Source organism: Athene cunicularia (assembly GCF_003259725.1).
Source record: "Athene cunicularia isolate RWA chromosome 6 unlocalized genomic scaffold, athCun1 chr6_part2, whole genome shotgun sequence".
Classification (NCBI taxonomy): Eukaryota; Metazoa; Chordata; class Aves; order Strigiformes; family Strigidae; genus Athene; species Athene cunicularia.
This window is the reverse complement of record NW_020799106.1, coordinates 1,211,213-1,224,243: the sequence shown is the minus strand read 5'-3', so window position 1 is coordinate 1,224,243 and position 13,031 is coordinate 1,211,213. Positions and strand designations below refer to the sequence as shown.

At 37.7% G+C, this 13,031-nt stretch overlaps 1 protein-coding gene across 1 annotated transcript in view; it reads left to right on the top strand.

Moving 5' to 3' along the window:
• The first annotated feature begins 840 nt into the window (after nucleotides 1-840).
• The window catches only part of PARG (poly(ADP-ribose) glycohydrolase), a 55,372-nt gene continuing 43,181 nt past the window's right edge, over nucleotides 841-13,031 (top strand). The window contains exons 1-6 of the mRNA XM_026852068.1: nucleotides 841-903; nucleotides 3,260-4,234; nucleotides 6,362-6,545; nucleotides 7,683-7,805; nucleotides 9,159-9,242; nucleotides 10,044-10,118. Of these exons, the coding sequence (XP_026707869.1) occupies nucleotides 3,303-4,234; nucleotides 6,362-6,545; nucleotides 7,683-7,805; nucleotides 9,159-9,242; nucleotides 10,044-10,118 (1,398 nt within the window). The 5' untranslated portion in view covers nucleotides 841-903; nucleotides 3,260-3,302. The remainder of the gene's footprint in view (nucleotides 904-3,259; nucleotides 4,235-6,361; nucleotides 6,546-7,682; nucleotides 7,806-9,158; nucleotides 9,243-10,043; nucleotides 10,119-13,031) is intronic.

The following is a 13,031-nucleotide window of genomic DNA, read 5'->3' as shown; positions in this document are numbered from 1 at the left end:
CTTATACTAATGAAGATTACTTTCTACTTGTGAAATAACTGCTTTGAGGGTTGCTTTTTTTCTCCCTGTTACCCCCACAAGTCTCTACGTAATAAGTTCATATGCTGCTGTTCTGTTGAAAGCTTGTCTGAACTGCAACATCACAGAAATAAAAGGCTGATCCCATTCGCTGGAGCTGTGTTGTTGGTAGTAAATCTGAAAAAAATCATGTCCTTCACATTTTGTTGCTGTTTAGGAGAGTAAGCACTGATAGGCTTTGCTGTATTTTTTGTGGATGGAGGGGGTGGGTACAATCTCCACATTAAGCCTCATGTTTCACAGTATGCTACATACAAACAGGGCTCTCAGCTGGGTCTTCTGAGGTGCTTAGTTGTTAGTTTTTTTGTTTTAAGCTATGTCATGTTGCCTCTTCCTTCCAAAATTCAGGGGAAGTCTTTCAGGGCTCACTGGTAGTGGTGGTAATTAAAGGTGATAATGAGAGCTGGAAAGTTCAAGTTGTGCTGCTTTTTTTTTTTTTTTTCCTGGAGATACACTGTATGTTTTTAACTGTATTAAAACAAACAAACCTTGGATTAAAAAAGCCCACCACACATGAAGCCTGGCATTTATAAAGATTATTACAGAAGCCACAGCTGCTGACTGATACAAATTAAATATTGCATCACGTGTAGTTTTAAAAGTGTTAGTGTCTGGATGCTCCCTATAGTACAGATGATAATGAGGACTTAATTGAGGTGTTTTTATCTTCATCCAGTACAAGTTTTCTTATTCATATGCAATCATGTTGCAGTTTTATCATGTTTCATGTAATAATGTAGTGAACTGTGGTTTTTCAGTTTGTAAACAACGGACAATTACCACTTGGTTGGAGAATAAAGGACCCAAGACAACTGAGTCCAAAAGGTAAACTGTACAGCATACCTATTCCAAAGTTGTGTTCTCTGAGTGGGCCTGTGGGGATCTCCCAGTGCAGGTTGCCAGTACAGCTAGCTACTGCAAAAACAGCAGCCCTGTTTCTGCTGCTTTCCTTACCGTGGCACATCCTCCTGAGTGTAACGAGCTCACAGAGTTTCAGTATAAAAAGCTAACTAATCCCCCACCCCTCCCCTTTAAGCCCCCCTAAACCAAACTTTTCTGCTGACTTAGCTTCCTGAAGCACCTCACAGTTTAGGTGAATAAACACTGCTGCTCCTGTAAAGAAAAAGACGGGAACCCGCAGCAGAGGGAGGCAGAGTGGGACTGCTGCTTCCAGTGGCAGCCAACCGCTAGGCTGAGTTGGCAGTAGTATCAGACTATGTCCTCAGTCAACAGCTCTGCTTTTATTTTTGTTTAACATAGGGCAATAACAGTTACAGATTTTGGCTGATGGTTCTGCATTCAACTCACAGTTCTGTTGTTAATTTACAGACAAGTCTGTTTTGGTTCATCTCATTGGACTGTGATTGGAGTATAAGCACATGGAACTTGGTTTCATTTGCACCAGAATTTACAGGTGCTCAAGTGTGCGTTCAGGTTACTTTGGGAAAGGTGGTATAAAAGTTTTGGTGCTGAATGGTGCCAGGTAGAACTTGATATTTTCTGCTGATGTAGTCTGTCAGGAGCAATGTTTGCAAGGCAGCATTAAAATTAAACTCCTAAGAGTTTAACTATCTGGTGCAGAGGAATATCCAATTATTATTCTTCTAGAATTGCAGTTGTAAATGTGCTGGTTTATTTTTCATTGATGTTTGTTAATGAATAGAAATTGAAATCCATAGTAGTGTTAAAATAGGTCGGAAAAATTGTGATAATGATTAATACAGAAGTTCACAGGGCTCAATTGCAGGCTTACAGGTTGCAGTAAAGCAAAGATGTTAAGAGGATGCTTAAGGAGGGAAGGATTTTTTTAAGAGTATTTAGAGTATTGCTTTTCTATGCCCTCCTCCAGCCTTGCTGACAGATTACAACCTAGTTGGTTGTGTAAACACTTCATGTGCCTTTCTAGTGCAGTTAACATCACCATTTTAATTTATTTCAATTTGGACACTGTGTTAGATTTGATTTCTCATCTTAAGTTGACAGCAGATGTTGTCAGTACCTTTAAATGGTCATTTATTGAGGTGGCAGCAGTAACATTTTCAGTGCCCCCTAAAATCTTTTTGTTTTCAAATAATCTGGGTGAAGTTCTAAGCTGTCATCTGTTGCTCTAAGCCTCTTTTTTTTTTTTTTTGTTCTGTAGTGGTAAAGGTGTGAATGCTATCTCTTTATTCAGTGCTGCTTTAGAAGGCCATCTGTGGTCATTCATGGAGAGAATGAATGACTTCAGAAATATATTAAGATGTTGAGTAGCTGAATTTAGGATTTTGTGATAATTGCATATTTTTCTATTTAATGTAAGTGGGAAACTGGGCGATGGTCAGACAGAGTTCAGTGTGCTTAGTTTGCGTTGGTTACATACAGTGTTGTAACAACACGTTCAGGAAGAGATATTGTTCCTGAGTGATGCATTTACCTAGACCAGTCAGGCTTTTTAAATATTCATATGGCATCTAAGTATTTTTCTTTATCAATACACTGACACAAAAATTAGTACCTGTGTGAAATGACTTTCCAATGTCTTCTTGAAAAGTTTAATCTGCTCGTACAAAACTCACTTCAATTTCCCATGTAACCATTAGGACACATTTCTTTCTGTTCTTTGTGTAAGACAGCACAGGAAAAATTAGGTTATTTTTCTCTTCAAAAATAGTAATTGATTTGTCTTTTAATTTTTATTATCAGTTCTATTTTATGATTTTGTATTGGAATTTTTTTTTTGAAGAGTCACGGGTTGCTTATAAAAGTAACGAAGTAATAGAATGTTTTTTGAGACTACTGTGTCCTGCTCTAAGAGATGAATTTGTAGCTCTGAGGGAATGGCTGCAAAACCACTGATAATGAAAGTTAAGGAAGACTTTATCACGACTTCTAATTTTTTTCATCTGGTGAAAATAACAGAATAATAGCTTAATACTGTTTAGATTTCAAAATAAGGATAATGAATCACTGGAATAGATTCCTAAGGTAAGCAACTGATTCATCCTTTGGAGCCTTTAAATGGAAATAGGTTGTTACTGAGCTACTTGTTGATCCTGGTAGTGCTCACATACAGAGTATAATGGGTAAAATTCTGTAGTTTCTATTGTATGTTTATAATAATGCCTTTAAAAATATATAAAAATATATATAAAGAATTTAATTTGTAGATAAGACATTAAATTCCCTTACTTCTCTCTCACAGCTTACACAGCAAAATTAATAACAATACTGAAGCAAATCCCAAGATGACTTCCATTAAAAAAGAGAACTTTTGTGAGCATGATGTGAAAAAGCTAGAAAATATTTGTCAGCAAAATTATCCAAAAGCATCTGTGGAAGCTGGTGCAAAGCATGTAAATTTGCCTCAGACAGGCAGCATGTATAGCTGGGAGGCTGAGGACAAAGAGTCAGTCTTAGACACAGAGTCTGTGAAGGGGACACAGCCCGGAGACCTCTTTAAAAACGCCAACATTGATCAGATGCACAAAACCAGCAAGCAGGCTCAGAGAGGCTGCGAAGAAGGCAGTGACAATTGGACTCAGAGGAAGTTATCATCGGGCCGGTCTCCAAAAATGGGAAATACAAAACTTTCTTCAAAAGGCACCGAGACAGATGGACAAGTGGCTTCATGCAATTCACAGAAGCTGAAGAGTTGCAATACTGTCTGTTTAACGGGTGAACAAGAAGAAGGAGATGTAGTTCCAGAAAGTCCACTCTCAGATGCTGGCTGTGATGCTTGTGTATCTGATCTTGGAGGTCCTGGGAAATGTCAGAGCAGTTCCGGGGATTCACCTGCTTTTGAGAAAGAAAGTGAACCAGAGTCACCGATGGATGTAGATAATTCTAAAACCAGCTGTCACGGATCAGAGGCTGATGAAGAAACGAGTCCATTTCTTGATGAGCGAGAGGAAATTAATATGTCAAAATCCATAAACAAATCTTTTAGAATGCAATATGGGGATGCTGAACTGGAGTCAAGAAAGTCACATTTTTCTGCCAAGGGCTGTGAAAGCTTTGAGGAAATAGATAATTCTGTTAAAGAGGATGGTCTGCATGCAAAGTCACCTGGGATGTCTCCTGCTCCATCATCAGAATGCAAAGGTGCAAAACAGGGTGTGAAGAGAGACTCCAAAATCACCTCTCACTTCATGAGGATACCAAAAGTTGAGGAGAAAAGGTACCGTTCTGCCTGCCTCCTGATCTCTTTTCATGCTCGAAAAATCTCTTTTTGGTGATAGCACTTTGGAGGCTGGATTGTAGAAAGAGTTTTGCAAAATGTATGATAAGACACAAAGACAACTTTGATGTAAGCTTGAAGTAACTTATTTTCACTGGGACTACTTGTGGGTTTTTTTTTTTAAAGGTTATGTTTGTCCAGTGTAATTTTTTAAGTCGTTGGAGATCTTTTAAAATTGGGAATTAAAGACACTATAGGAAGCTGATTTTATTTCTCAGAGGTGACTTAAGACCATGGGATTTCTAATGTTTGAAAATGAATAGTACTGCAGGACAGCTTTATGGAAGTGTAGCTCTAGCATTATTTCATTCCGAATACTTGAAGAAACTGATGTTTTCTTGGGTTTTTTGGTTTTATCTGTCAGAAATACTGATGTCATGTGTTGAAGCCTCAGTGCTACTGGTGCTTTGATTGAAATAGGCATGGAAAATTATGCTTTTGAAAGCAGTTGTAGAGATCTGTGTGAGTGATTTTTTTGTTTTTTTTGGCTTAATTGGGGAGAGAGAAGGACTGGTGATTACACACTACAGCAATGGGAATAGAAGCCCTGAGCATGACCCAGGACTCTGCCTGCCTGGTGTTCTGTGGGGGGAAAAAGGATAATCTCTGCTCTGAAGAGCTGAGATTTCAGTGGGAGCTGAGAAAGTAAACAAACGGTGAAGGAGTAAGCAGAAACAAGAGGACTGTGTGTGTTGGTGTAACAAGCAGTTATTTGAGTAGAATCAAGCCCTTAAAGTAGGACAAGGAAGTAGTTTTGCACATCTTTACTGGGAAGTCCTTTCTGGATGTGAGGAGCAGCACAAAGCGTGCTTTTGAAGGAAATTAAGAGGATGCCAGAAGGTGGCTAGCTGGTGGTGGGAGCTTACATTTGAAAATCTGAAGAGATGAGTAGGCTGAGGGTGAATTTGGAAAACAAAGAAAGGAGTTCTTTGGGAAAATGGATGGATGAAGAATTCTCTAAAGAAGTATGGGAAAGGTTCATAAAGTTTAAAATGATGGGTTTAGGGAGTACTCTTCACTAAAGGAATTGATGTTGTAGTAAACTAGCAGAGGTTGAAGTTTGCATTTGTCAGTGCTAGAGCATTGTGTGTGACAATAAATCCATGTTTGAGAAGGGAAATGTGCAACAGTCTTACTGTGTGGATAGATGGGAATCCTAGCAGTGCTTTACACAATAATTAGTAGAGTAGAGTATGAGGCTGTAGAGAGATTATTTTCTTTTTGGGGTCTAAACAAGATGATGTGAAGGTTATAAACCTCAGTGCTGGGCAGAATAGTGGTATGGCCTATAGTGCTTAAGAGGGCAATTAGAAGATATTAAAGCTTTCTTCCTGATTTCATTAGACCAGGTCTACAGCAGATAATAGTGGCTCAGATCTTGACTTGTAGAGAGGCAGGTTCCAGCCATCAGTAGTGCCATGCCAGAATTGTCCTTCAGCTCTTGGATGATCACAGTGGGTACAACCCAGGGTTGTGCTGCTGTGGCTGCACCATTTGCCTGCGATCAGCCAGGCTGGAGGCTTGGTCTGCACCTGAAGATGCTGGTGTATGCACAGACACAGAGAACAGGTTGGACAACATCTTTATCCAAGGGTGGAGTAAGTTTGCTAAGGGGGGATGCAGAGGTCTAAACAGTACCTCAAAGTGTAAGCTTTTAACCTCGTTTGCATTTTACTCTGAGAACTTTCTCTTGCATGAGAAACATCTGGTATGTTACATCAAATGTTCAGCATGTTCAGATTTTTCTTCCCCAAAATATCTCAGATCCACACAAATACCTTTGATCATTAGAAAGGATTAGTTCTTCTGCTCTTGCACATATGTGAATTTGCAAGTGTTTTTTTGGATTACTCTTAAATTTCTATTTCCATTTCAACTGTTGTATGGCTGGCATGAAAAATACAACCCTGGTGAGAAAGGTTGATTAAGAAGTTTGTTGCAGTGGGTTTTTTTTTGGCCGTGGCAAAGGCTAGCAAATAAACTGACTCTCGAGTGGAAGTATGTATTTGCCTAGCAGGTTTTTCAGTGGCAATAAAATGTTTTCAATGTATTTTATTTTAACAACAGAAAAGAAAAATGTGAATTCAAACCCCAGAGGCCAGGAAGGAAGATTCCTAAATACACGCCACCTCCTCTTCCAACTAATAAGAAATGGTTTGGGACGCCGATGGAAGAGATGAGAAGAATGCCTATGTGTGGGGCCCGTCTTCCTCATCTGCGACCCTCAGCCAACCACACAGTAACCATCAGAGTACGACAATTTAGTGTGTTACCTGAAATCAGGTGTCTTACTGAATGGTTCAATAACATGAAATGCCAAACGTTAGTCTTATAGTATTAGCCAGTTGTGGAAATCTTTCTTTGCCATTCCTTGCAAGCAGACTGGGGCAACTGATTTTCCTGAAAATTGACTTTTCTGATGTACAGAATTAGGATATTAAGATCCAGAAGAAGTGTAATTATGGTTTTACTGCCTCTGGCTTGTTAGGGACAAGTATTTTTCTTTTGCATAGGAGTGTGTGTACTTCCTTGTCAAAGTTGTAAATGGTGGGAATTTAAATAACGTCTGCAAGTAAAACTTGTACTTCAACACTTTCATGTTATGGTTTCATTTTAATGTGATTCTGATTTGGGTTCAAGATATTCAGAAGGCTTAAGGTAGTCAAGATATGAAAAAGAGAGAGAATGGAGAGGAGCTGCTATCAATTCTACCACTGCATTTTAGATCAAATCTGATATATTTGCCTTTAATCATTTGGAGTAATACGCAGTCAAATTATTATTGAAATGAAATATGAAACCTGTAGGGTCATGGATAAGCAGCAAACAGAAGTACTTTAAAAGTTTAAATGCAAGTTCTGAGGAAATAAGTGCTGCCAGAAGGCCATATAGCAGATTTAAGTCTTCAAGAACATTGCATTATTTAATTTTACATTTCTGATATTCTGTGGAGTGAACTTAAAATACTGCTATATCTCTATTTATTTCTCATTCTTTTCAGTATTAGGTTAAAAGATGTTATTTCTGCACATGTCTGTGGTTAGATTTGAAACTACATTTTGAAAATATTTGGGTGAAACTATAAAACTAATTCATAAATGAGAGTATCTGATAATTGGGCATAAAATAATGGCATGTGTTTATTTCAGTGTGTTTCAAGAGGTCAAATGGTAAGGTGGTGTTCTTTTCACCAGGTGTAACATGAGAGTAACAGGTGGATTTTTTTAACTAAATATCCATCATGTGGTTGGTTTGTACCCTTCCTCTTTCCAAAAAGAGTGGCTGTCGAAGAGCTTTTTTAACTATGTTTTTGCATACTTTTTATTTCTTCCATTTAAAAACTTGGAAGTAGAGTCTGAGCTTTTTTTCCCCCTTTCTTGTGTTGCAGGTAGATCTTCTGAGGGAAGGAGAGGTGCCTAAACCTTTTCCAACTCACTACAAAGATTTGTGGGACAACAAACACGTTAAAATGCCCTGCTCAGAGCAAAATTTATATCCTGTAGAGGATGAGGTAAGATAAAGTATTTACAATTGTGTTATCAAATACATTTGCTTACATGAAGATGAGTGTTCAGTTGACTGCATTTGTTCAGTTAGCAAACTGTGTGTATGGAACTGGAAAATCGAAAAGATGCACATACCTGGTCCAAAAAGCAGGATTCTGGGTCATGATGCCTCAGGCAGAGCAGAAGTTGTTTTGCTTTTTTTCTGGGAATTATTTTCCCTAGCCATTGATTTTATGATGTTTATATATTTCTGTACTTACATGAAGTATAAGTACAGAAGTACAAAGTATAAAAACTTATACTCCATATAAGTTACATATTTACATACTTATTTATGTTTGGGTTTTTTTTGTGAAGCAGTTTGTGATGTCAACAGATGTGAAAGGAATTTGTAACCACATTCTGATTATAATATTCTGTCAGGTATTGCTGATAGGTAGCAGGACAGTGGACAGATACACCTCTAAAACAGTGGTAGAGTTTACTCAACAGGAGTAGAGTTGGCCCTGCATGGTTTGTTGGGCACAAGATATACCAGTCGCTGCTCGAGACTTACTTAAACATACCCTCAGAAATACTTTAGTCTGTGGTGAATAAAATAAGCAAGGATGTCCTCTAGTGAAGACGATATAATGATTATTGATACTTGAGTCTGGAACAGAGGATTTTTATAGCCTCTAGGAAATACTCCCAGTCTTTTCATTTATCAACTTTACAGATACAGTATAAAATTAATTTAATTGATGTTTCCGAGATGAAGTGTTAAGATCTTTGTTGCCAGCTGAGCAAGATGAGTTGTCTCTGCCTTTGTGGTAGTTTCCTAAGAAATACCATTATTGCTTGCAGTGGGCAATAAGACTTTCTGTTGAGGAAAAATCACAGGATGTCTTAAATTTGGGTTGGTGCAAGAATCAGCCACAGCAATATGCTTTTATAATCTGTGCCCTTATTGTTTTTAATATGACGTTTTTATAAAGTCAGTTCAGTCTGTATTTTTGAGTTGCTGATTTTATAAACTGTGGTTATGTTTTATCTGCAAAATCCACTTTCTTCATGAGTGCAGTGAACATTATTTGTCCTTGAGATGATAAGAGGAAGTGTGCTGCGTATGGGAGAGAGCCCTGTGAATTTTCTGAATGCTTCAATTAAAAAGGAACTCTGAAGGAAGTAAAATGCAGTGGACTGGAAGTTGCAGAAGTACTCTCCAGTTACTCAAAATATGTGGTTTATTTTTAAATAACTTCACAAATAAACTTTAGTTTAAAAAAAAAATGTGGCAAGGAAGACAGTTGTTAGTAAATATGTCTTTCTGTTTTGAGTAACTTAATCTGACTTTGGTTTGGGCTTTTGTTTTAAAGAATGGAGATAGAACTGCTGGAAGTCGATGGGAACTAATCCAGACTGCCTTACTTAACAAATTTACATGCTCGCATGATTTGAAGGTAAGCTTGTCAATTTCAAATCAAGTCTGTAGACATATAAGTACATTTAGGTTCTCTGTGTACTGTTAGTGATTCTGGCTCAGTTCTATTGGTTTAATCACTTACAAAAAGAAATTAAAAAAATGTTCAAGGGATTCCCTAATGAATGAAAACTTTTAATTAAAAGTGAGTCTTAAGTGTTACCATTAAACTTACTAGGTATTATCAAAAAGATTTGTCTTTTACAAGTCTACAGAAAGCTCTTCTTTGTCCAGCAGTATCTACTGTGCTAAATGTAGCACGTAGCCTTTTTCCCTAACCAAAAGGTAGGGCACTGCACAGGTGAGGGAGTTTGGAACTTCCCTTGATAATACTATATGATTTGGTATTTTTTCTTGAGATTTGTTTAAAGGTGGTGGTTGTTGTAAAGGGCCTGTTTAATTTTATTGTGGTTCTGAATCTTTGTAAGTGGGTAAAACCTCTATGTTGCTGAGGGACACTTCTTTAGTATTTTTAAAGAGATCAAGCATGAGATGGGGAATGTTTACACTGTGTTGTAGGCAGATCCAAGCATGCCTTGTCTTGTTTTCCGCTAGGAGGAAAAACCTGTGGACTAAAGCTTATTCAATGCTAAACCTAAAATACAGGAATCAGTAAAATGGAGTCACAACGTGTTAATACAGTTTTATGGATTTTGTTAGGCTCTGTGACAGGTGTTAGCCACGAGATGGTGCTGTTCCTTCAAAAAGGAAATGTCATCAAACCATTTTTCTTCTGTTAATAAGTATCTCTAAGGTTTATTTTGTTGTGGTCTTTCCCTAGGAGGCTATACTGAGATACAACGTTGCTTATTCCAAGAAATGGGACTTCAGTGCTCTTACTGACTTCTGTGAGAAGGTAAACCTTTAAAATAGAAAGTAAAGCATAAGTGACTGCTTTGTCTATACAGCTCAATGCTTTTGGCTTAATTCCCTTTTCAAGAGTAAAGGTTTTGCAATCATCATCATGGTGTGGACAGTAACTTTGAAATGATAATTACGCTTTTACAAACTGGATTAATTTTAAACCTGAAGCAGGTAATTTGGGTGCTTCAGTAACAACTAAGGTTACTGAAGGTAAGGTGAGAAATGCTTTTTATGATAACCTGATTTATTAATAAATTGTATTAATATTTCCAGTGTAATGGTTTCTTGTTTTAAAAAGTGTTGCTCTCTTATTTTGTTTTTTAAACAGCTCTAGTGCTATATTGCAGTAGTGTTTGACTAGATTGTGCTTTGTTGGTCTAGCAGTAAAATTTTGCTCTGTGCTGAGATGATGGAAACTGTAGAGACTTTGAAAGACTGGGGTGTCTTTTATGACTTCATGTTGCCTTCCTGGAAGAGGATGGAAAAGAAAAATGAATAGTAGGTGGCAAATGCAAGTTCAGCTATTATTAATGTAGCTCCTGACTGATGTTCAGAAGCTATGTGATTTAGAGTACTCTGGAAGATTAAATAGAAGTTGTTGTATTTTTCTTCCACCACCTCAGAAGTGCTTTTAAAACACATGCTTGTTTTCTTGGGAGGGGCTAACTAAGTTGCATTAAGGTTCAGTGGAAACTAAATGTGATTCCAAGTTAACTTTGTTAGTTATGTATGTTTAAAATAGATGTCTGCTTAATTCATGTGATCAGAAGAACTGTTCTTTTTATGGTCTCCATTGTGTATGGGAACTACTGTTTGACAGAATGACTTTTGTTTTGCATGCAACACACTATTGTTATTACTGACAGAAGGTACCTGTAAAAGCACCAGTGGTATTTGCTAGCCATGAAAGCTGCTGAGTTCGCCCCTCTTGTCCATTTAGTGCTCCCTCTCCATCTGTGGGGTGTCTCTGGTTTTCAGGCTGTCATGCCTGGATGGTAGAGGCTGGACACTTGGCTTCTTTGCTCCTGTTGACTCTTGTACTGACCAAAATTAACTTGGCCTGTTCAACTGCTTGGTTTTGTGTTATTAAAAATACATATTTAAATTACTAGAATGCTTTGAAGTACTGACAAACTATTTAAATATCTGACCCAGGAATGTACCAGATTTGCATCATGTTGCTACAGATGCAACTGAGTTTGTCCTGACACGTTCACATCGTGCACCTGGGAGTTCAGAAACTATGGATGATTAGATTCAGAGATCATCAACCAGGGAGAGTAAGTAATACCAGCTGTCTTCAGAGAAGAGAGGAACAATAGGGAAATGAACTATGTATCAGGCATCAGTCTTTCACTGAGAGTGAAAAGGCAATTTCTGTCACCTGGGAATGATGATTTCTTTGTGAGGTTCCCAAATGAAGAGAGGAGAGCTGTTCCAAAACATGGCTTTTAGACCAAGTTGAAGAGTGTGCAGCAGTATATTAAATAAGGAACAGTGAAGCACTGTAAGACAGTGGCTCCTTGTAGACTACAGGAGCAAACCTTACCCTGGCTTTGTTTATTGAACATATTGAATTTAGTGAACAGAACATGTGGAGGGGATACCTTGTGTAGAGAAATAATTCAATCTTTTCTGTTCTTAAGGGATGTGTGTGAACTTCTCAAGTTGTGTAAATTAACAAGGCATCTGCTTTCAAAGACTATTTGCAGTCTGCTTGAGTGACCAGTTGAGATCCTCTGTTGAAATTACCTGAATGCACTAGCTGTAGTGAGGTGTAGCTTTTGAAGTTACTGTATCTGGGAGTTAATGATTAAGGGCTTACCATTGCCTTGTGTATTCAGTGGTTTATCTCATGGTTTTGAAGGAACAGGGGAACTGTTTCAGGTGACATTTGGTCAGCAGAAGTTGAGAGGGTTGGTTGAAAAGAAAGCTGGCTTGAGTAATCAGCCCAGCGGGAGGGGCAGCAGCTCCGCAGAGGGGGAAATAGGCACCAATATATATTAAAAATAAGAGATTAAAACAGAGTCTTATGATCCTCAAACATCTAGTTATATTCTTGGGCACTGTTGACTTCCAATACATTCTTGATCAGGAATTCTGTGGTCTGATTTACGAGGGAGCTGGGTCTGCAAATCTAGCGGTGTCTATTCTTGCGATTTAAGGCCGCTGTATCCAGATACTATTTCAATAGGTCGGTTACTTGGTAAATTACAAAGTACCGTTTGTTATTTTATCTTCTGATTCTGGGCACAGCTCACCTTTATCAATATTTTTAAGTCCTACTTGTAATGTTCAAATCAGTTTCCTTGTTAGAACAATAATTACCAGTTTCTTGAACTTAAGTTTAATTTTCTTTAAGATTAAAACATTTTGGACTTTTTCTTAACTAATGGGAAATAACTACCATGTATATGAACCAGGATTTTTTTCCAAAACAACATACCCTAACATGGATGGGTTGACCAGTTTTACAGTTTGTTCAAGGCGTGGTCAGAAGAGGGAGCCCTCGCACTATTTTCGACAGATTCTTCTGACTGTCAGTTCATGAAGTAAAATTCAGATTTGTATACTGAAGTACATTTGGGAGCTTGTCTTTTTTTTTTTGTTTTTTTTTTTTTTAAAAGGTTCATAGAACCCATCAGTAATATACATAAAGCTCTTGGTAGCTTATTTGCTTCAGACATCTGACAGTTTTGTTGTCCTCTCTGGAATTTCCACTCTGTTGTATTGATTTGTTTTGCCTTCTGTTTGTTAATATTGGCAAATAGGCTTAGGATTTATTCAACTTATTACTTAGTGGATGAAAATTATTAGTGCTAACATTTTTCTTCTTACTCACAAAATTCTTGACGCTTGGAAGTCCTCCTTGCATCAGTTTTCCTACAACTTACCTAGAAACCAG